Below are 24,051 nucleotides of genomic sequence, written 5' to 3'. Positions count from 1 at the left end.
TTTGTAAGTGTCAAAGGGAAAAGATGATCAGGAAACAATCTTTTTTTCTTTCTTTCTTTCATACAGGCAACACGTAGGGTTTTTTCCCCTCACAATGCAATATGATCTGGGTCGTGATTCAGAGTTGAATGAATGGGCTGAGCTCCACTGATGAAAACATTTGATAATGTGGAAAATAAAAGCCCTGGCAAGAAGGAGATGGCAAGGCTTCCATTGTTTGTCCCCACACTTTGTTTTTATAGGGGTTCTCACAGGAACAAATAAATTGGAGTAAATAAAAGCAAAATAGCACTGTTAGTCCATATCGTGGCCTCACACATGCTCACAAGTCAACTTTGGCAGGAAACTAGCAAGGGTCTGTTCCCGACCATTTGCGTTGCATCTTTATCTCTCCGGTTCATTGTTTGCCACTGAGCGCTTAAACCTCAACTTCCCAAGTAAAAGCTTCCTGTTGCTTGCTTTTAAATATAGTTTTGTTACAACAACATCACAAAAATGAAGAAATGTATTAAGGAAGCGAACTGATGACAGGAGGAATAAAGCAGGTCTAGTCCAATGTGATTGTAAAACTCTAGGGCTCACTCAAATCCACGAGGCGGGTTACTCTTGATGCAATCACTAATAGTCCCTTTTGGCTACTCAGCTAGAGGAACCGTCCCTCTGCCTTCACAGGAGGTTAAGAGTGAAGGAGAACAACGAAAATGGTCAGTGTTTCTGCCCTTTTGCTGTGTTTGGCTCACTTAGTTTTAACTTTTAAGCATTGTCTGTGGCTGGGATTTTCTGCGCTTTCAGTTGCAGGTTAGAGGAGATCGTCCTTTATTAATTATGCTCCTGCTTTGAGATACTTTAATGTCAGTATATCTGAAAAATTCTGTCCACGCCTATGGAAAATATGGTTCTTATTCCACCTTAAGGGATGGGGGTTACTCGGATACTTCCTGCAATTTTGGAGGAACGCACAGCAGTTTTCTCAGGCCTTGGATATAAACAACATTGTTTATGCTGTTTCCACTCTTGTAGTCCTCTGTTTGTGCAGGCTCTAACACAAGTCGGTCTGTTTTGCATTTAAAAAATTAGTGCATGTTTTCAGAATCAATCTATCAAGTTAGGCCAAGAAATGCCATAAGAATGCGTGGCTGGGGGTCACCAAATTCTGGCTTTCAAAACTTACTTGACAGCCACTTACAGCTCTGGTTCTACACTCACGTGCGAACCGTGGTACCCTCTTTAATGCCACGATGGAAGCAACTGATTCCAGTCCCTGTCTCCTACTCGTTGCATAATACACTGAAAGCTGCACCAGAAAATTATTAACACGACTCCAGTGACCCTTTTCTAAAATTGAAGTATAGATGATTTACAATGTTGTGTTAGTTTCAGGTGTACAGCAAAGTGATTCCGTTATATGTGTGTGTGTGTGTGTGTGTGTGTGTATATACACACACGCATATATAAAAATCTATTCTTTTTCAGATTCTCTTCCCTTATAGGTTATTACAAGATGTTGAGTATAGTTCCCTGTGCTATACAGTAGGTCCTTGTTGGTTATCTATTTTATATATAGTAGTGTGTATCTGCTAATCCCAAACTCCTGATTTATCCCTACCCCACCTCTTTCCCCTTTGGTAACCATAAGTTTGTTTTCTATGTCTGTGAGTCTGTTTCTGTTTTCAAATGACCCTTTTGATGAGAACACCCATTGTGCCAGGATGTGAACAGTATTGTGAAATATATAATATAGTATATTATAGCTATTCAATAATGAATCTGTTATAATCTCTAGTAATACAGTGAATTAAGATCTAAAGGAAAGTAGCTTATTAAGGCACGAAAAGAGTGAGCACTAACTTGTGTGTGTGTGTGTGTGTGTGTGTCTGTGTGTGTGTGTGTCTGTGTGTAGTGGAACAAGGCCAAGTGGAGGGCAGCTGCAGGGCGGCCCTGTAGCACAGACAAGCTGGAGAGCCTTCCCCAATACCCTTGCAGTCCTCCCAGAACGGAAGAGGGAGCCAGCTTGCCAGGAAGCCATAAACTTTTCAGTCTGTGAACTGTCACTGCCCTTATAGACACAATACCATGTGTTCTGGAGGAGAAAGTCAGAACATAGAAGATGCCTGCAGGTTGTTTTGGCCCATGGGTGCAGGATGCCAACTTCTCTGACAATTTTCTAGAGTGGGATTCTGGGTGTAGTACTGAGATCTTAATCACCTATCCAGCTCTATTTGCCGCGTTCAACGCTGCGCAAACGTGGTCGATAACTCTTTTACTTGGTTGCCTTTGAGAGACTGCCTCCTGGGCACTAAGCTAAGAAAATCGCTGCTCTCCTCTGGCTGGGTCCAGCAGGAGAAGGATGTCATGAGAATGCAGACGCTTCTTCCTTTCTGCAAGTCTCCAGCTGATTCCAAGCTGAGCGTTCCCAGCCCCCATCAGCTTGTTCCTGGAGATCCCTAGAGCAGAGGCCCCCGAGAGAAAGAGCTCCTTGGTTGTTCGTGTAGATCTGGCTGTCCTATCTGATGGTCAGACATTCTACATCAGAGCTAGTGAAAAGTGGGGTTATGCGGTGACTATTAGTCATTTGGAGTAATCAGTTGGAAAAGTCTTTCTTTTGTCCTATTCAGAAGACCGGAAGTTTGTGTCATTGCTCTAAGGAGAGTTGCATCTTCTTGGTTATGTTGTTGAACACATTTTGGGGGCTGTTACTGTACCCTTACTTTTGGATAAGTTGTCACCCATTCCCATGCAGGTAGGTATACCTCATCTTCATAAAGAGGAATCAGAGGAAGCCATGCTCCACCAAGGTGGGCTTTAAACTTTGGGGGTGGACTTTGGGACCATGTCGCCCGGCAGAGAAGCCCACATAGCACAAGCACGTCAGCATATGACCCATGGTAGTAAAACCCCAAATTCCATAAAACTAGTTTGTCTAAGAGATCGCCTGCTTCCCTCAGCACCCTAAGGCAGCTGGAATTGGCAGACATGGTGGGACTTACTATTCCATAGTCTGATGTTGAAGGCATAAGTTGGAGCTGAATCTGGGGTCCAAGCCTCTCTCCATCTCTCCCGACGTTCTCCCAACGGTATGGTTGATACCATTTGGACAGGAATGTACACTTTTGTCCTGTCTATTGTAATCCCTCCTCTCCCCGGTTACCATGGGGCCTTGCTGTCTTCCTAAGTGTAATATCTGCACCTTATTTTACAGTTATGTGTTGGACGCTGAGTTGCCTTAAAAGCTGAGGGATTTAAGTCTTATTAAAATTGTTAGCACTGTAGTATTTATTTCCTTATAAGCGAATTCCCCATTTCAACTGTATCTTTAGAAAATGATCTTGGTTTTCTTCTACCATCATATCAGTAATAATAAAATAAGCCAAGAAGTTATAATTACTCTTCACATAGCCTCTGTGGAGTGGTCACATAGAATACCCACTTGTTATGATGTGAATTTTCATTCACTGCAAACGAGAAGGAACAAAACACTCCTGATGGTTTGATTCCCCCATTGGCCACACGTTATGACTCTCCTAACAGCAAACCACACCGTCCACTGTCAGACACTCTCTAATGCTCTTTCTAATAAATAGAGCAGCTAAAAATACGGGTGTTCTTCATTAAATGTAAAATGATCATTTTAACTGCTTCTACTCTGAGTGACCCATCCGTCACTTAATCAGACCAAGTTAAGCAGAGAGAGAGAGAGAGATTGAAAATAAGAGTGGATCATCTGTCTGTATTTCCTTTGGTGGCAACATGAGTAGAGTTTAGGCTTCGGATGAGTCTTTAGGCATCTCATTGTTTCCTGTGAAAGTGTTATTTTCTTCAGCGTATACAGGTGGTGGTGTGATGGGCTGTCTAGAAATACAGGTTTAACTAGACCAATGAAGACCATACTTCGTTAGTTTACTTGTGACAAAAAAAAGAGTCGCTTGATGTAAGAACTGTTCTCAGCCTTTCCTGCCCTTCCCATCGGTTGAATCAACCACACAGTCAGTTGTTGCATCTGTAATAGCTCTCCTCGTGTAGAAATGAGGATTTTGCAAACTCCCGGAACATACAAGCAAATTCTTTGTTAAATATTTCTGATAACGAAGGCTGTACTTTCCGTATATATATGAAGAGAGCGGAACTAACTCAGGGCAAGAAGTTGAACTTTTTTCTGTAGAGAAACAAAAACTGTAAAGATAAACATGCTTTTTGACTGCCCCCCTCCCAGCCACACTGCTGTATTAACTCTCAATTAACTTCCGTACGTTTAGGATTTGAGTCTGCCATTCATTCAACAAACACGAGCTGCCTACTAGTGGGCGGCCCTGAGGATACACAATGGTGAGCAAGCCCACGGACTGTGCTCAACGAACTTCAGATCTAGTGGGAATGGCTGGCGGGTAAATAGACCATGGAAATATGGTGGAACACCAGCTATAATCGTTGGCGCATGGAACATGCATCTGCCTCTGTCTTGGAGGGTCTTAGGAGTTCCCCTCAAGAAAGGGCATTTTTACACTATTTCACATTTTCCCAAGAGTTTTCGCACGTGTAACCCCACTCATTCCTCACAGCACCCCTTTGAATCAGCCAGTTCTTTATTACCACTGTGGACTGAGGAAGGGGGACTCAGCAAGTGGAGACACTTGACAAAGACGACACCAATAGGAGAGCCTGGCTTAGAAGGGCGGACCCCGGCTCTGACCTCTGGGTCAGGCCTGAGTGCCTGTGTTGGGGAGGGTGGGGGAACCTGGAAAGATGAGAAATAGTGGCCTGATGTTGTGAAATCACTGTGTGACCATCTGGGAATTTGTCCTCAATTCACTGCCAAGTTTAAGAAGACCTGGAACAATCGTTTCACACTCAAATAGCCCAGGCAGAGCTTCAAAACACCCACTTGCCCTTTAAAAAAATAAGGCAAACAAGCAGGCACAGAAGAGAGACAATGAACATGATCGCTGGGAGCAGCGTGCATAGTTCCGGTCTGCATCCTTTCTTTTGTGATAATGTGGCCTCAAATAGTCACATTCCATATGCCTTGGAAGTTTTTAGGCTTCTTGATGGAGATCATCTTCCCATAACTGATTCTTTAAAGTTACGTATTTCTTTAACCTGATCACATGCCTGACTTTGGACTAGTGAGGGGACAGATAATTTAGCTTTGGGCCTGCAGTGACCCACCCTTCAACTTTCCAGCTCAGGCCAGACTGTGCCTCGTGCCAGCTGCTGTCCTTCCTGTGGCTGTCTCTCTTACATGAGATGGAACTCATTGCTCCAGATATTGCAGAGATGCCTGACTTTGGGGGAGTCCCTTCACTGAGGTCTCTGGAAGGAAGAGTTCCTTGGGTATGAATGAGATGCAGAGAGGACGGCTGTGTTTCCCATACCCCATGCACATGTGAATGGCTGCGGTTTGGGGCTGTCTCCCCGTTCGGTGTGCCCGATGAGAAGGCAGGACATGCTGGGGCCTAGGACCTGTGCTACAGTCTCAGCAGCACAGTGCCCCTGGGCAGCGAGAGGAGGCTGGGGCAGGGCGGAAGCACCCCCATTATTAAGAGGACAAGGGCTTGGAGCATGTAACCTCGGTAGAGCCAGGCAGCTGGATGGTCCAAGATACAGCATCCAAAGGGTGTAGCAAGTTCAGGCCTGGCATTTCAGGATATCCAGTCTGATAGGTGGGACCAGCAACAAGGAATTCTAGGCCTTAGGCCAACTCAGAAGTCACGCAGGGCTGGGATTGGCCTTCTGAGGTCTGTTTTCCAGGGCGAGGATCCCTTCCAGCTGGGAGCAGTATTCAGCCCTAGGAAAGAAGGCTGACAGGGGCTGGGGGATGGGAGGGGAATAGAGGTTCCTGCCAGCTTGTGGGTGGGGACAAGACCAGACCCAGAAGAGGACCAGAAGGAGAGTGGGGAATCCAGAGACACGCCCGCGCTGGAGGACGTATCTGAATGAGCAGCGGGGGTAGGTCGGGCGACTTAAGGTAAAGGTTGGTGGTTGCTCCTGTGAATCTAGGTCTAGGGCAGTGTCAAGGGATCAGGGCGATTTTGACTTTTCCCGTCTTGTGGGATAAATGTCTCGGAAACCAAGAAGGGGACCTGGGTCCCAGGTAGAGTTTATGTAGATGCAGCTAAAGGAGCTCAGGAAGAGGAAAGAACAAGCTGGCGAGGAGAGAGGGTGCAGGGTGCTGTAGCAGCAACCCCCTTTCTGTGGGAGGGAAGGTGTCTGCCTTCAGTGGATGAGAATAGTTCATGGATTCTGCTACTTCCTTCTGACCCCAGTAGACTTCAGATTAGCATGTAGGTGACATCATCACTGAAAACCCCACAGGCATGGACCGCTGCTCCCCCTTGGGTCCTCTGCTCCAGGCTGGTGTCCACGAGGCAACCTTGTTTGGATTTCCATACCCTGCCTACCCCCCACCCACAAGAGGAGAGACTTTCCTTGCTTTGATACATACATGATGAGAGAAAATCAACTCTCGTGGGAGCTTGTGATCCATCCATCCCCTTGCCACTCCCCTCTGGCCGAGCAGCCTGGCCATGCCTGCCCACAGTGGACTCCCGGTTTCAGAATGTACGGACGTCTCCAGAAAGGGCACTTGCCTCCCAACTTTCCTACTAACAGAACTGCAGGCTTCTGACATGGAGAGACACTTGGAAACCATGGTGTGATTCTAGGAAATGTGTGCTTTGTCAGGTTTTCTGTCCTAGGCACTGACATTTCTGTCATTTCGTAGGTGGCTACTCAGAGGCCCTGGGAGAGGGCAGGGGCCTCTGTGGGGTGATGCTCTAGCTAGCACAGGGCTTCCCCTCTGCATTTTGATTCCTCAGTCTCCACCCGTCTTATGAATATTTTCTGTATGATTTTCTCTTTTAATTTTTGGAGGCCCCTTCAGGGGACTCGCCTCACCGTTCTGCAGTGTGGCTATTTTTGACGCCCTCCCCTTCCTGTGTACTTTCTCCAGATCCATAAACACTTGGTATTTGTTTTCTTCCTTGTACACTTCAGCGGTGGCTTTCATACTTAACCCGTTCCCACTCCTTTGACTAAGGAGCACTCACTCACGTGGCACTCTGGTGCTTCGGTGTCTCTTCCCTCTGAGACTTCAGCATCGAGGAGCCATTATGAAGCCCACATTATTGGTCCGGCTTTGTGCTGGCTGTGGACGACATGCAGCCGTGAGAAAGGACACTGTTCCGGTCTAGAAGATCTTTCTAGAGCTTAAAGAAATGCACCTAGATTAGATCACCGTTATCTACTAGAGTGGGTTAAATGGAGAGACAAGCTCTAGAGTGGTTAGGGGTTTAGCCTTGAGCCAGATCTGGATTACGATTCATGAGGAACTCTTATTTCCTTATCTATAGAGCGGTCTGTTTCCTTTTCTGTGCATTAGGGCTATTGCAAGGATGAGGTGAGATAATTTAGAAAAGCACCTAGCATGGCATGTGCTCTCTGTGCAGCCTATAATCGTTAGTTAGTAAATATGAGTTATTTCTATTGGCTACTAAAACAGTCTTTGAGAGATCCATAACACGTAAAGGGTTTTTAAAAATATGGAGAAATTGATTTGTTTTTTACCATGATAATTTAACTTTAATGTCTAAGGATTTGGTGAGGTTTAGTTGATTGAAACTAAAGGCCAAACACCGTTTCAAGTATCTAGTAAGTGCTCAATAAATGTTAGTTTTTATCATTACTATTATTCTTACTATCTAGACAAGGGATGGACTGTAATTGACAATTAGCCCTGTTATTCTTTAGGGCATCTTGATTTTCCTAGACCGTAAAGATACTTTCTTAAATTATAGCACTTCCCCCCCCCCCGTATTTGTAAATCAAGAACAAAAACCTTTGCTAGTGACAACTGCCACAGAAATATTATTTAGAGAGCAGAGGGCATAATCTGTTTTGTGTGGGAAGTGAGAACTTATATTAATAAAAATTGTTTCCAGCATACCACCATTCAGCCATAGGCTACCAGCTTCATGCGATAGGACTGTTTAGGCTGCACTGCTCACCTGTTTAACTCTGAAGCCCACTCACAGAGTTCTGTGTCACTACAGGGTTCTTTGGGGAAACAGAAGAAAAAAGGGAAAGGACCTGCCATGCTAGGAGAGTGGGTGTATATGTTTTGGAAAAGTTTGGCTCCTGGGAATGAGAACAGGATGGGGGGAGGAGGAACCATGACAGGAGTGGCAATGATTGTTTGCCTGCTTGGGGTGAGGGGATCAGGATAAATGTCCCCTTGCTCAAAGAATGTCCTCCATAGCAAGTCACCACGGAGACTAGCGTTCACTGAGCTGAGCCACCACGGCCAAGTGTGGAGTTAAACACTTAAGGCAACTTACTATTATTATTTTTTAAACATCTTTATTGGAGTATAATTGCTTTACAATGGTTTGTTAGTTTCTGCTGTATAACAAAGTGAATCAGCTATACGTATACATGTATCCCCGTATCTCCTCCCTCTTGCATCTCCCTCCCACCCTGCCTATCCCACCCCTCTAGGTGGACACAAAGCACCGAGCTGATCTCCCTGTGCTATGCGGCTGCTTCCCACTAGCCATCTATTTTACATTTGGTAGTGTATATATGTCCATGCCACTCTCTCACTTTGTCCCAGCTTACCCTTCCCCCTCCCCGTATCCTCAAGTCCATTCTCTACGTCTGCGTCTTTATTCCTGTCCTGCCCCTAGGTTCTTCAGAACCATTTTTTGTCTTTTTTTTTAGATTCCATATATATGTGTTAGCACACAGCATTTGTTTTTCTCTTTCTGACTTACTTCACTCTGTATGACAGTCTCTAGGTCCATCCACCTCACTACAAATAATTCAATTCCGTTTCTTTTTATGGCTGAGTAATACTCCGTTGTATATATGAGGGCAGCTTATTTTACTTCACCTACCAATACCTCTAAGGTATGAGTACTATTACTATGCTCATTTTTTCTACAGGGGTGAAACTCAGGCTTGGAGAGGTTAAATGACTTGCCCAGGGTCACACAACTATTAACGGGGAAGATGAGACTCTTATGAACCTAGGCAATCCAACTCCAGAGGCTAAACTATTCTCCAATGTAGGAGACAAGAAGTGAGGTATAGTACATGCTGAGGAGATGAGAAGGAGAAGGGCGGTAGCACTCAGAGAAACGAGTCGCCAGTGGGAGACATCCTGGCTTGTTTCCACACTCCAGTCAGTGGGTTGCCTGCTCAAATGAGGACCTGAACAGCCTTGCCCGCAGCCTTGTCCAGCGGGTGCAGGTACATCTCATTGTGTGGAGGGACAGGAGGCTGTCCCCATCTTGCACTATAGCTTGGCATCCGCATGCACCCAGCAGACTTGCTGGCTTTAGGTGCCCATGGGGGAAAGATGCTCCAGAGCCTTGCTGGGATGAAGCCTGTGGTCCTTGGACCAGCAGCACAGCATCCGCAGCTCCTAGGAGCTTGTTCGAAATGCAGAATCTCAGGCTTCTTCCCTACTAAATCCAAAACTACATTTTAACAAGATCCCTGGTGTTTTATGTAATACACATGGAAGTTGGGATGGCACTGCTCTAAAAAGTTTTATCTTTACTATGCCCACCAAAGTCAAGTCGCCACTTTTCAGAGTGTGCTGATTTTGAACAACAGGTGCCTGTCCCTCATTAACTGAGCGATTGGTGTGTGTGGCACCACAAGTCTACAAAAGAACCGGAGCCTTGGATAATCAGAGGAGAGAAAGTTAGGTGTCGTCACAGACACAAGCCAGCAATTCTCAAACCTTTTCTTTCAGGAACTGTTGGATTTTTAGATGGCTTAAAATAAGAGAATAACTTGCATTGTTTTTCGAACTCCCAACTTCTTTCTTGCCCATTTTCCTGCTCACTATACTTAATAATCTCTTCATTCTCCCCAAAGACTTGCTAATCTACATTTCACAACCTCATTCCATTTGACTTTGCGTGCAAAGAAATCTGTGCAGAATATCATCTCTTTTTTCCTCCCTGACCCGTGGCATTTCCTCTTGCTCCAACTTCTGCCCCAGGAGGTGAGTCTCACTCTCTCATCCACGGTGATCCACCTTCAGCTGCCCTGGTGCCCTTCCTGCATACACCATGACCTTACCTCGTACCTCCTTATAAACTGAGAGCAGAATAAAAGGGCATCAGTAGGGGATGAGGAGGGAAGTGCCCATGAGTGTCTGGAGGGAAGATCCCCGGGAAGCCAGGGCAAGTCAGGGTGGACTGGTGCCCCGCATTTAACCATGTCACGCTCATTGCAAAGGCTCTGCTCATCCAGCCACACAGACCAGTGAAGAGAGGGCAAACACGGGGGTAGAGTTCCTACAGAATGGAGACACCTTATCCTGGTTTATCTGGAGTCATTCAAGAGTGATGTGGTCCAGATGAACAGAATCCTACTTTTTTAAATATTAAAAAATTTAGGGACATTTTTAATGAAAGTGTTTCCAGACTACACATATGCCCTATCATATCTAATTATAATCAACTTAAAGAAAATTGAAAGTCAGAAGGTCCATGAGTTATGGCCCTGCACCATATCTTTTCCTGTTTATACAGCCTGTTTGGCGTTCATCGGGCTGCTTTCCCCAATGCTAAGGGGCCCTGCTGTGCTACACTTCTTAGGTGCTTATTTTTTGCCTCTTCATAATCCTATATTTTTACAAAGCTTTCAGCCTGCAAACTATAAGGCAGGAAACCAGATGAGTAAACTTTTAAAAACTGTGTCTAAAATAAATATAACAATACTCTGATTAAGGGACTTTTGGTCATTTCTCTGTGAAAAGTCTATGAGCTTTACCACATTTAATCTGTGATCCTAATCCAGTACATTTTAATCATCTTGGAGCTTTAAAACTCACTAGTGCCGGACTCTCACCCTCCAAAATACTAGTTTAATTGTTCTCCGGTATAGCATAAGGCATCAGCATTTGTAAAGCTACCACGTGATTCCTCGTGTAGCCAAAATTGAGAACCACTGCTTCTAATCTTTTCTTTTTAACATTAAAAAAAAAAAAGTATTTATTTATTTATTTTTGGCTGCGTTGGGTCTTAGTTGTGGCACATGGGATCTTTCCTTGCGGCCTGCAGGCTCAGTAGTTGCGGTGCGCGATCTCCAGAGCATGCAGGCTTGGTAGTTGCGGTGCACGGGCTCTGTAGTTGCGGCACGCGGGCTTAGTTGCCCCGTGGCATGTGGGATCTTAGTTCCCCGACCAGGGATCGAACCCACGTCCCCTGCATTGGAAGGCGGATTCTTAACCGCTGGACCATGAGGGAAGTCACCCACTGCTTCTCATCTTTATGCTAGAAATATTTTTTAAATCCTACTTTTAACTGTATCCTACATAATTGTTGAAGTGAGCTCTTTGATAAATAAATGTTATCCTGTCTGTGTAAAAGTGTGTGTGTATACACACATATATATATACATAATATACATATACACATGCAGAGCATATAGAAGTTTAAAAATAAATTATCTGGCAAGCTTTTGAAGATATCACAAAAATAAATGGTGTGTGTGTGTGTGTCTGTGTCTGTCTCTCTGCCTGTCTATATGATCCCATGTGTGGGTGGCATTTGTGTTTTTTTGGTGTTCTTGTTTTTTGTTTTTTTTACTGACAAAACATTTATTTTCATGGTTAGATAGAACTTTGTGACCATTCATTAGTATATATTTAATATTTTGGGGGCAGAATATTTCAAGCAGTGAACTTGTCATACATTACTGTAATATTAAAAAAATAGGCAAAATACTGGGTCCTAAAATGCTTTCTAAGATGTTGATTCAGAACAGAAGTTTATGGCTTTATACTGTTTTACCTTTGCAGTTGAAGTGTATTCTGTTTGTTTCTTAGAAAAAGGTCGGGGATTTCCATTTTGTTTTATTGTTACTGTAAATACATAGATTTCAGTAATATTTTGCAGGGCGCGCACATCCTGAAGTTTCTAAGGCTTCATTAAGAAGTTATGCTGTTTTTGCAGGGATTTTCCATGGTGTTCAGTTGTAAAAAAAAAAATGCTGAATGGATGAAAAATGAGTAAACTGTGTGTTTTTTTCTTCTTTCTTATTCATCATTGCTATTTGTCCTCTGTGTGAAGGCAACTAATTTGCTGTTGTTCCCCTGAGGGGAATTCAAGTCAAAAAGTCATATTGAATTACTAGAAAAAGATATTCCTATCTCAAAAGAACAAAGTGCAATGATTTAAGAAAAAAAAGGTGGAAAATTTATCTGATTTTTGGTGTATGTTTTATCTGTCCATGGTACTCTACTTGTACGAACACTTTGATAAACTAAATCTGAAGTAAACTATAAATATGATTATTGATTGACTCCAACTGACAATCTTACTTTCCATGAATTTAGAAAGCCCAGTTTCTTCCTTTAATCCCATCAACTGCACATTAAAATTTTAACAAAAAATTTTTTGTGTATTCTGTAAAAATCCAGCAGATATTTTCATTCTGGGTCTCGGTTATTTAATATATTTCTTTCCGTAGTTTTCACACACTTACATGCATGATTTGAGCTGACAATGAAGATAGAAGCTTCACAGAATGCATGATTTATGGGAAAGTTATTCCCAATGTATTTCAACAGGCTGGCAATCCTCCCCGAGTTACAAACACCCAAATTATGAACGACCTACACACACAGACACACACACAGACACACACACACACACACACGTCCAACTTGGATTTCTTAACTCCTGTCCTCCATGCTTTACATCTACAGGACACATTTACTGTCATCACAGTTTCTGTGAGAAACCGTGCGGTGTTCAGAAGCATGTGACTTCCCAAATAGAAGCAGGGGATTGGGGTGGGAAGGGGATAGCAGGATGTAATCATCAGTTAGGAAAGTGACACTGGGCTTTTTTGAAAGATTGGCATCCACTGATCAAAATACACAAGCTACGTATTTTTAGACACTTTATTTCTCTTCCTGAAATTCTGCCATTAAAGATTCATTTACATGAACAAATCTTTTTAAAATGCCAGTACTTCTGGGAAGGTGAGGGAGGCATCAGTTATGCATTTCCTAGTCCGAACTAATTCTTTCAGGTTGCTTGCTACCTAAACTCTGGCTCAGGTCAAGTAGACTTAAAGGCTGGTTATTGGGATTGGCGGGAGATGATGATGATGAGTGTTAATTCATAGCAGGAATAGAATCGGTCCAGGTGACGTGACCGTAATTGGGAGGCCAAGTGCCTCTACAAGGCATTGGGATACTTGGAAAGTCCAGGAAAGGAAAGCTACGTAGCAGAGGAGAGATACAGAAAAAGAGGTACTAAAGGCAATCATGTATATTTTAATATTTTCCTAGGCCGACTCTATGCACAGAAATATGAGAAGGAACTCATCTTCCTCCTTATTTTTGCACTTTCTGACTTCCTGAATCCAGGGCTCACATGTCAGTTAGAACTCCATTCACTTAATGAATTACTTTGGCTTTTGATAAACAAGAATTGGAAACTATCACCATTCATAACAGACTTCTATGTGAAAATTTGTTCTAATGTCCAAGAGACCTGCTTACAAATTAACTTCAGAATATAATTGGTGCCTAAATTGGGATCTACCTGAATAGACTCATTGCTCGTCCGTTGTCCCTCATTCTCCAATCTTGGTTTGGAAAGTAGGGATTTGCTAGGTGGAACTAAAAGAGACACTGGAGGATGAGGCTTTATGTGGTAAAATTTATATAATATCAGGGCATGCAATGGAAAGGACACTGGGGACCCCACGGAAATACACTTAGAGGTCACAACTCTTAGAAACCTAGGGATGAGCACCCAAATCCTGACTATGGCCCCCAAGGCCCTGTGTGGTCTTGCTTCTCTTACCTCTCCAGTTTCCTCTTGTCCCTGCTTTCCCAGGTCCCAGTACTGTGGTTGTCTCATGCTTCCCCCAGACAGGCGGGGCCTTTGTACATGTGATTCCAATGGCCTGCAATACTTTCCCTGCCCTCTGCCCTTTTAGACTGTCCACTATACCTAATTGACTTTTCTCTACCCTTCAGACTTCTGCTCCAGATCACTCCCGCCTCAGTCGATGTCCTTTGTTCCACACACTCAAGGATTTATGTTTCTTTCTGGTGGAGTACAGTTGCACAATTATTGCTGTGACTATTTTGTTTAACGTCTATGCCCTCTAACTGGAAAGCACATAGAAAGAGGGACTCTTTCTGGTTTGGTTCACCATTTGTGTCTCTAGGGGGTCGGCATTCGTGTTTGGGACATAGTAAGAATTAAGTACATTTTTGTTAAATGAATGAATGAATGAATGAATGATAGGAGTGACAGGTTGTACAAAAGGTGGTTACATATCCAGAGCTCACTTTTATTTTTATTTTAGAATTACTGTTTTTTTGGGGGGGGTTATTTATTAATTTATTTATTTTTGGCTGCATTAGGTTTTCATTGCTGCATGCGGGCTTTCTTTAGTTGCGTCGAGCGGGGGCTACTCTTTGTTGCAGTGTGCGGGTTCTCATTGCGGTGGCTTCTCATTGCGGTGGCTTCTCTTGTTGCGGGGCACGGGCTCTAGACACGCGGGTTTCAGTAGTTGCGGCACGTGGGCTCAGTAGTTGTGGCACGCGGGCTCTAGAGCGCAGGCTCAGTAGTTGTGGTGCACGGGCTTAGTTGCTCCGCAGCATGTGGGATCTTCCCGTACCAGGGCTCGAACCTGTGTCCCCTGCATTGGCAGGTGGATTCTTAACCACTGCGCCACCAGGGAAGCCCCAGAGCTCCCTTTTAAGTGCTATATTTACTCTTTAGAAAAGGGGGCAGTAGGTTCATAGAGAGAGCTCCTGCCTGCAGGCTCTGATTCTCCATCTCTTCCCTGGGGTTTCTGTGATGTCAGGAGTCCACTAAAGGGCAGAGTGAGGCTGTGAGCTCATTCCACAGTGGTTAGCTATTGACAGATATCTGTCACTGTTTAACAAGCCTAAATTCAACTAGAAAGGAAAAGCCTCATAGCGAATCTCTGTGAAGCCAACCTTTGGAAGCGTAGCTAGACATTTCTTTTATAAGTGCCAAGAATATGTTTATTTAAAGCTTGCCCTTCTTAATCTTCTCCCCTGCTCACCTTAGCTCCATCTTTTTGATCCGTGCCATTGGTATATCTGTCCCATTGGTTATTTGTGAAGCCCCTTCTAGGACTTAGCACTGCCAGGGCAGGTACCAACAACACCTCATCTTGGTTTCCAAAGGAACTACCTCAAAATTTTCAGGAAAGACATGGTGATAAAATAAAATATATGAGAGTGTGCTTACCTTTGATCAACTGAAAATCCCTTTGAACTGAAAACAAGGAAACCTTCAACACCTCAGGATGAGAAGAGATACAAAACGGAGGCTGAGCTAACAGAACCCTAATTAAAGTTAAATGTAGAAGTTAACCATTGGATTTAGACTATTACATATGTCTGTTGGCCTCAGATTTGAAGATATAGAAAGTTTACTCTGTTTATTTTGAAAATGTTTAATAAGACTTATGAGGTTGTATTATGTTTTCATTTACCTTGCAAAAACCTTTCTAATGTTTCCTGGGATTCTGTGACATGTCAATCTGTAACAGTATCAGATATTAATGTCCTCAGATAACCTGTTGCTGAAGAATTGCTGAGACAGGTGTGGAGGAATGCTGTGGGAAAGACTGACACAATGACTTGGCAAAACCAAGGCAAAACCACAGTTCTAGAGTTTTGTGTTTGTACCATTTCTATAAAGTCTGAGTCTGGAGTCTGAGCTCAGGGTCAAATTGTCTGCTTAGAGACAGTTGAGATTCTTTACTGGGGTGAAACTGAGAGGTGTGTCAAGGGTGCGGGGAGTGGTATAATTAATTCATTGAGGGGAAAATGCAGAAGGAGACAAATAACTTTTGCTTTATTTTTTAAAAGGTGAACTCAGGAAAAATGGAGAAACAGCAAGAAATTTTAGTTAGGTAAATAGATTTAAGTTGTAATTGCAGGGAGTAGGGGTGTATTTCTAAAGGGTTATGGTAAACATTATAAAGAAGTCTGATACTTTAACTCTTCGTCCATCTCTTGTCCAAGATGAGCTTAAAAATTCTAAGGAAACTTCCCAGCTTTGGAGAATGCTTTTTTTTTTTTTTTTTTTTTGCGATACGCGGGCCTCTCACTGCTGTGGCCTCTCCCGTTGCGGAGCACAGGCTCCGGACGCGCAGGCTCAGCGGCCATGGCTCACGGGCCCAGCCGCTCCACAGCATGTGGGATCTTCCCGGACCAGGGCACGAACCCGTGTCCCCTGCATCGGCAGGCGGACTCTCAACCACTGCGCCACCAGGGAAGCCCGAGAATGCATTTTAAAAAGTGTTTTCTTACGTTTCATTGAATTTCATTGGTGAATATTTTTCAAGAGTTTCATTTAGGTGTGTATCAAAAAGAATTGTAACAGCGGGAAATTGAAACTACGGTTTTCTCCATACAGTGAAAAAAAGATGCATTCACACATTCACTGAATAAGCAATTGACAAGTCTGTACCCTGTACACAGGGGTAACCCTGGGGTTAGAGAATCTTAGTGAGGAGTATGACCAGGTCCTTGTTTTCCCAATATTCTATAATCAAGTTGAGGGGACATACACGGAAATGAACAGTGCTAGTAGAGTATGAAGTGTGTTTGGGTGGAGGAATGTCAGGAGAAGAAAAATCACTCCGGACTGGGGAGGATTACTAAAGAGAGTTAGAGTCCAGCAAAAACTCCTTATAGGATGGGCTTCCCTGGTGGCGCAGTGGTTGAGAGTCCGCCTGCCAATGCAGGGGACACGGGTTCGTGCCCCAGTGCGGGAAGATCCCACATGCCGCGGAGCGGCTGGGCCCGTGAGCCATGGCCGCTGAGCCTGCGCGTCCGGAGCCTGTGCTCCGCAACGGGAGAGGCCCACAGCAGTGAGAGGCCCGCGTACCGCCAAAAAAAACTCCTTATAGGAGATGGCAGTTGAACCGAACCTAAAAGGTCACAGAGGAGTTTGCCAGGGAAACGGACTAGCACAGGGGAACACAAAGAGGTGTGAGAGATCTGTGTGTGCAGTGAGATCCCGAGAACGTCAGGTGGGCTCAGGACTGGGGTGGGGGGCAGGGCGTCGAGTGCGGTGCCCCCGGGGACCAGCAGAAGACGGGCTGCAAACAAACACACCCCGGAGAGAGATCACAAAAGGCCTTCTACGCCAGGCTAAAAAGTGTGACCTTTATCCTGAAGGCAAAGGGCAGCTGCAGAAGGATTTTAAGTGCCAGGGTTATACGATCAGATATGTGTTTTAGAAAAATCATTCTGGCAGCTATTATACATTCTAAATGAAGACAAAACACCTCCTTAAAGCCTCTGAAGTATTCTAGCCGGTTCCTGAGAAAGGCTTGTTATAATTCTCACCATTTATCCTCTTAACATAACACAGAAACATTATCCCCTCTGACTTCTGGCTAAGTAGACACAGCCAGGATCTGGAGAAGTGGGTTTGGGGTAGTTTTTACATTTTTCCTAGCAACCTGGCACACCCAGATAGCTCGACTACAAAGGAAACCCGACCTCCCCATACCGAGGGGATGTTTGCACCAGGGGCCCCTAGAAAGGCGGGAATGTTCTACACACCATTTAAGGGACGAAAGGCCATATTCTCTCACGGAGAAGTGCTATGTGAGAAAACAGACAAGAGAAAAACAGAAACCCTTAATATTGGATGAAAATGTAGCCGCCTCATAACATGAGCTGTACAGTCCTCGGAGGGCTGTGCACTGACCATTGAAACAGCTTTCAAGGCACAACAGAATCGACTCAGTATCGAAAGATACGGTTATAACTGGCCTTGATTTTTGAGTCTAGGTACATTTTGGGAAAAAGACTCTATTTCTAAACACTCGAAGAGGAGCTAAGTAAAGGTTAAGGAGAGAACGTGGCCCGAAACCATGGAGTCTCGCTACCAAATTGTCAATGAAATGATCTTGAAGCAGGGTGTTTTCCAGCTTGGTTTCTAGCAAAACAGGAGGGTCCACAACCTTACATGTTCTTTTGCCCTGGCAGTTGAAAGTTCATCTCCCTAATTAGGAGTTTTGCCTCTGTGGCATAAAGAACCCTCTGATGGACAGCCCATTTTATTTCTACCTGCTGGCCCACTGCCACCAGAAGTGCCCAGCCCTTGTGATGTAAATGTCAGGCGCTTTTGGGGGTTTTGTTTTTGCCTCCCTCAGAAAAGGTTTTGGGGACCGGTGGTCCTGAAGGGAGAGAGGGAGTTAGGAGGGAGAGAAAAATGGGAGTCAGACGTTGACCTGCCGGGAAGGAGCCCCCGCTGACACGGTCAGTCTGACCCATTGAATGGACTGAATACGATAAATGCCGCTTTATCCTGCCTTGAAAGGCACGAGATAGCGCAGTCTAAATGCCTGGGCATGCTTAAATAGGCGACCAGGGATGTTTGAGTTGAGCATGTTTGAAATCTGAGCTCTCTGACAGCCTGGGAGCTGTCACAGGTCACCTGCCTTGCTCCGCTGGGACGGGCCCAGGTCTCACAAGAAATTGTCCATAGACGAATTGTAGTACAAATTCCTTTCTTTGTTGGTTGGCCTCTTTCACTAGACCATGGCCTATAAAATTTTGTAAAAACAATTCTTAAATATTATTTGAAAGGGCAAATGGCCCACGCTGAAAGGTTTGACAGTTTGACATATAGTGCATGGTTTCGAGAGCTCGCAACCTGAAAAGTGTGGCCAGGATTCTCCCCCTGCTTGTTAGAAGCCTGGTGTTTTTTAAACAGTGTTTTGTGGCTGCCCAGAGTTCCTCTGCTCCCAGCCATCTGACAGGCCAGGAGTCTGCTTCAATGATCTGAAATCCTTTTAGACTCATTTGTGAGAGAGCAGAAAAATAGCTGGCACCTTTGAATCCAGTGTCCAAAGAGCACAGAAACAGGTAGTGCCAATTAAGGAGCCAGTTGGACGATCAGATCAAAGCAGATCACTTTAGAGTCTTCTGATAGCGCCAGAGCCAGTGCCCAGAGAGAGAAGGGAGCCCGGAGTGGCACTTCAGTGAGGGGACGAGGGGGAATTTGAGTGGCCCAGTCTCATCAGAGCCAGGGAAGTCGCAGGGAAGTAGCTTTCTGCATTAGAATGTGGCCCGTGTGCGGCTCAGCGCCCGTTGGCTGCCTCTGCATAGCCAAAGGCCATTTTCAGGAGCCTCTGGCCCCTCAGTCACTGGCCTGCTAGTTAATTGCCACACGGACTTCATGACACATGGGCAGATAATATGACATTTTCGGTTTCTGTCACTAGCAAACGCCGCAACGTTGCTTGCACTAGTTGCTAAGAAGCTGTCAGAACGCATTAGCAATTGGCTAAAGTCGCCCTATGGCATTTCCTCATAGCATCAGCAAAACGAGCATAAATCACCCGCTGGAGCCTACTGCTATCCTAATGAGGCTGTAAGCTTGTTTATGGACTAGCATCATTTTTATGATTATTTCCACCTTTTCAGTTTGCCTTCATTTGGTGGCAGGAGAAGTCAGCTCCAGGAATGAAGTCACTGCTGACATTTTACAAATGTGGCTCAGAGCTGCTGCCTGCTGCCGTGTGGTCAGCCGGCGGTCCTCCAAGTTTGTTTAGTGATCTTAAAAATAAAAAGGAAATAAATCCTCCAGAGACCGCAGAGAGGTGACTGTATCAAATTGCAGAGTGGATGGAAATGTGCAAGGTACAATTGACCATTGAGACTTTCCTCTGAGGTGGAGACGTTTCGAGATCAATTTTCCATTTTAGAAAGTGGAAGAGGTTAAACAATTTATTAAAATCTATGAAAGTGTTTGCTTTGAGAATCGTCTGTTTTATTATGCTCTCCTCCTTCCCCATCCTCTCCATTTCCCTAACTTGTGTCGGGAAGGAGCAGGGTTTATTGTTTTAGGCTTTTCTGAACATGCACCAGTATTTACACTGGATTGAAAGCATTTGCTTCCAATGAAAATCTTGTCTTAGATTACAACCCAGCAGTGTAATTTCCCTCCCAGATGGGAGTAAAGTAGCTGTATTTGCCTAAAAACAGTAGGAAGAACAAACTGAGCATTAAGCCAAGGCTGTTTTTGGCTTGAGCTAATGATGTAATAGAAACCTTTTATTCGGGAGAGGTCACTGCCAGGGACTGAAGGGGGGTGATCTGGCTCTTGCTTGAAAGGTTTCTCCATTGTATCTACATAAGTCTTCACTTAAACAATTCTGTTCCTAATGCTTCTGCTTTCATATGGCAGAAATAAACAGGAAAGGTTCTGGTGAGTGTTACACGTGGAATGCAGAAAGCCTTCCTCTCCTAATGCAGTCTATAATTCAGGTGCCCTCAAGGCACGCTTTCAGGAATTCTTTTGCCTGAGGTAATGGGAAGCTAAGGCTGCTTTAAGGCCTTGATTATCTATTGATGCACAAAGCTGGAAAAAAGTCATCTCCGTTGGATTATAGTAGATATTTCCATAAATTATCAATGAATTCTCTTCAAGGCAGGCACGAGGCATTGCCTGCTAAATTAATCTGAAGGGGTTTTGAGATGGAGAGAAAGGCTATTTTTTTTCTTTTTTTTAAGGTTGAAAACAATCATGGGCGAGGTGGTGAAAAACTGTGTCCTTAGGTCAGAAGCTTTTTAATCAGTGATCAAGTAATATGTTTCTTTTCCTTGGTTACCTTTTGCATATTGAAAGTGGATTAGCCCACTGAAAATTTAAATGCTTTTGAGTTCGTTTTTTTTTCCTCATGTTTTTTTAATGAATTGTTATTTTATATGGTGAATTGCTTCTCTGAATAAAAAGCCTCTTTAAATATTGGACTTTCTAAGAATTTATTAGGCAAATCCAAGGAGACTCCTTATAAAACACTTGGGTAGGGCTTCCCTGGTGGCGCAGTGGTTGAGAGTCCGCCTGCCGATGCAGGGGACACGGGTTCGTGCCCCGGGCCGGAAGATCCCACATGCCGCGGAGCGGCTGGGCCCGTGAGCCAGGGCCGCTGAGCCTGCACGTCCGGAGCCTGTGCTCCGCAAAGGGAGGGGCCCAAACAGTGAGAGGCCCGCGTACCGCAAAAAAAACACAAGAAAACAAAAAAAAAACCACTTGGGTATGCAAATCAAAGGTGCGGTGCGGTGGAAGGAGCCCTGGTTTAGGGATGTGGGTGTCTCGTCCTGCCTGGACCAACCCCTTGAGCAAATCATCCAGCAGGATCACAAGTACTTTCTTCATTGATACAGTGAGGGCTTGGGAATTGTGGGTCTTTATGATCTTTTTCACTGAGAACACAGCTATGATTCCGTGGACCTTTCACAGAATATACGATTTTTGTCAACAAAACATCGAATACAATGAAATTATGGATTTTAATTTGATAAAAATTCAACAGAAAAGTTCTGCAAAAGTTTTGTGTGTGTGGCATATGCTGTCATCCTAGCAGAAATGTCGAAATCAGTCTGTCTCTCACCCAACAAAGTTTTTAAACTTCAACTCAGTACAAGTCAAGGTAATTCAGGGGGCAGTTTTCCTTTGGGGGGAGGGGTGGCGGGAGGAGTTTCTTGAGGGAACTCTGTTAAGAACAACTGATTAATGACAACCTAACTACTTTAGATTCGACTGAAATAACTGAAATCAAAATAGAGAATTCTTCAATATCCTGTGATAAACCATAATAGAAAAGAACATGAAAAAGAATATACATATGTACATATATAACTGAGTCACTTTGTTGTACAGCAGAAATTAACACAACATTGTAAATCAACTATCAATAAAATTTTTTTAAAAACAGAGAATTCTTTTTGTGTGTAGGATATTTAGGTAAAAGAAGCAAGGAATACAGAAATTCATGACGCGATCCAAAGGAGTCTGAGGCTAGTTCCCATGTGCAGTCTTACCAGAGTTCTCTGGGCCATGTGCACGGGTCTCCCAGTAAACCCAGGGAGTGTGCTAGCTCATTGTTAAGCCTCGCCACTCGAACTCTTCTTTCTGGGCCCAGATCGACCTGTGCCTTTTTAAAAGCCAGTAGTTTCCACTGAGAGAGCTGGGGTACCAGTTTGACAAAAGCTAAGCTACTTTTTAGGGTAGTATGTTTAGTCCACTCTTGTTTTCCCTTTCAACATTTGTGCCTAAACGCCAAGTGTTTACTTTCCATTTGTACCTTATGACTTGTTTTGGACAGTGTGATTATATGAACTGAAATTTCACTTTTTTTTTTTCTTATTCAATATGCCATTTTAAAAGGAATACTACGTTCTTTATCTTATTGTGTCACAGAGCCAAAAAATTATCTAGAAGAAACAACTTAAATGTTATAACAAAAATCAATGGAAAAGTAGTATCCAGTGTATAGGAATGTGTAAGCAGGTGACTTTTTGGTGAGAAAAATTTAAATCTAGAAGAAATTTTTCAGAAACTGCCTGGATTATTAGGGGAATACAGTCCCAACTGACTGTTCATTTAACATCCCTCTATTTGATTTAAATAGTCATTGTTTTCTAATTAAAAATCGATTTCAAGAGTTTTTCCCTTACTAAACTTTATGCTCTCTTTCTATGACAAGAAAAATTATATTCTATTTGAAGCATTCGTATGTCAGACTGCTTATATGATGGATTACCTACATTTCCATGGCCTACTTTAGTCTTAAGATAGATCACTTATGGAAATAGTTGATGTCTTAAATGCATCTTCTCACAAGTTGACATCAATGACTTTATGTGGGATTTGAATACCCAGGCATGGACAGCACCTCTGCTCATGGTTTCCACCATATTTAACTCCCCAGTAGGAGTTACACTTAACATGTCTCCACTATCCACATCTGAATAATTACCATGGCAACAAAGCTACTAAAGAGATTGGATACTCCCCTCCATTCCCTTTGACCTTTTCCAATGTTCTTTGGAAGAAGTTCCTTAGACCTGACTACTTTTGAGCCTAGACCTTGTTCTTTCTCTTAAAAAAAAAAGAAAGAAAGAAAGAAAGAAAAGAGTACCAAATAAACTATTAATCATTGATATTGCTCTTTTGGTTTTGTTTATATCCAAAGGCATTCTATTTGAATAAAGCATGTTAAGGTAGCATCAGTCAAAATTTGATTCACTATGTTTGCAGGTGATGGCTTGGACAACAGTGTAGCTTCCCCCAGCACAGGTGACGATGATGATCCAGATAAGGACAAAAAGCGTCACAAAAAGCGTGGCATCTTTCCCAAAGTAGCCACAAATATCATGAGGGCGTGGCTGTTCCAGCATCTAACAGTAAGTGGATTCTAAATGACATATGTAAACTAAATATGGACAATGAACCAGTTTTGATAGAAAAAAGGGGGGAAAATGATCCCTCTGGACTTGGAATATTTCATAAGTCACTGTGTGCCCACAGTTCTTACAGAGGTGTTAGCACTTGTTTCCTAGATCCATACCCCAAATTAGGAGTTTTATTTGAAGTTTGCTATTGCGATTTTGCTCACTTTTGTAAGTTATAAGGTTTAGGAGTTCATGTGCACTTGTGACTTTAAGTATGTATGTTAATGATGTTGTTTTTCTCAGTGTGACTCTTCAAGTACCTAGAACCAGGTCCCACTAAGAACAAAGTCAGACAAACCCCAGAGAGAAGGACTTAATTTCTTCCAATGCTTTAGTGGACCTTTATGGCGAATGGTCTGCAAAAATTTAAATCTTGTTGCAATGGCAGGTTGCTCACATAATTTGCTCTTAAGTGGTTTGAATGTACTGGCTGCCATTACAAAACGTTCATCTGAGTCAGAGCTGCACAGTGAAAGTTGTCCCTGTATTTAGAACTGTAAAGGAAAACAGCAATATAGAGTCAGCTCTTCCTGTGTAGTCCCTTGTGACTTCTCAAGCCCAGTAACAGTTTATATTGTCTGTGTGAGTATTGCTGTTTTCACTGCAGGAATTCTCCTGGAGATGTGAGAAACTGGAGATTTGGGGCTTTATGCCACCGAGGGATTTGTTTTGTTTGGTTATTGTTCTGAATGGATTTCATGTTCAAAATATTTATAATCATAATATTTTGGTGGATATTTTTGGAAGTGCATACTGATTTAATGACATCTAAG

The 24,051-nt window shown here is 43.5% G+C and overlaps 1 protein-coding gene across 22 annotated transcripts in view; it reads left to right on the top strand.

Annotated features, from left to right (window-relative positions):
* MEIS1 (Meis homeobox 1) overlaps window positions 1-24,051 on the top strand; it is a 964,979-nt gene that overhangs the window by 882,037 nt on the left and 58,891 nt on the right. For all 22 annotated transcript variants that reach the window (XM_079941540.1, XM_079941543.1, XM_079941545.1 and 19 more), the window contains one exon: window positions 23,085-23,230. In XM_079941540.1, coding sequence (XP_079797666.1) covers window positions 23,085-23,230 — 146 coding nt within the window. The remainder of the gene's footprint in view (window positions 1-23,084; window positions 23,231-24,051) is intronic.

This window comes from Stenella coeruleoalba, assembly GCF_951394435.1.
Source record: "Stenella coeruleoalba genome assembly, chromosome: 13".
In the NCBI taxonomy this organism is placed as follows: domain Eukaryota; kingdom Metazoa; phylum Chordata; class Mammalia; order Artiodactyla; family Delphinidae; genus Stenella; species Stenella coeruleoalba.
This window is presented reverse-complemented; position numbering and strand designations above follow the sequence as displayed.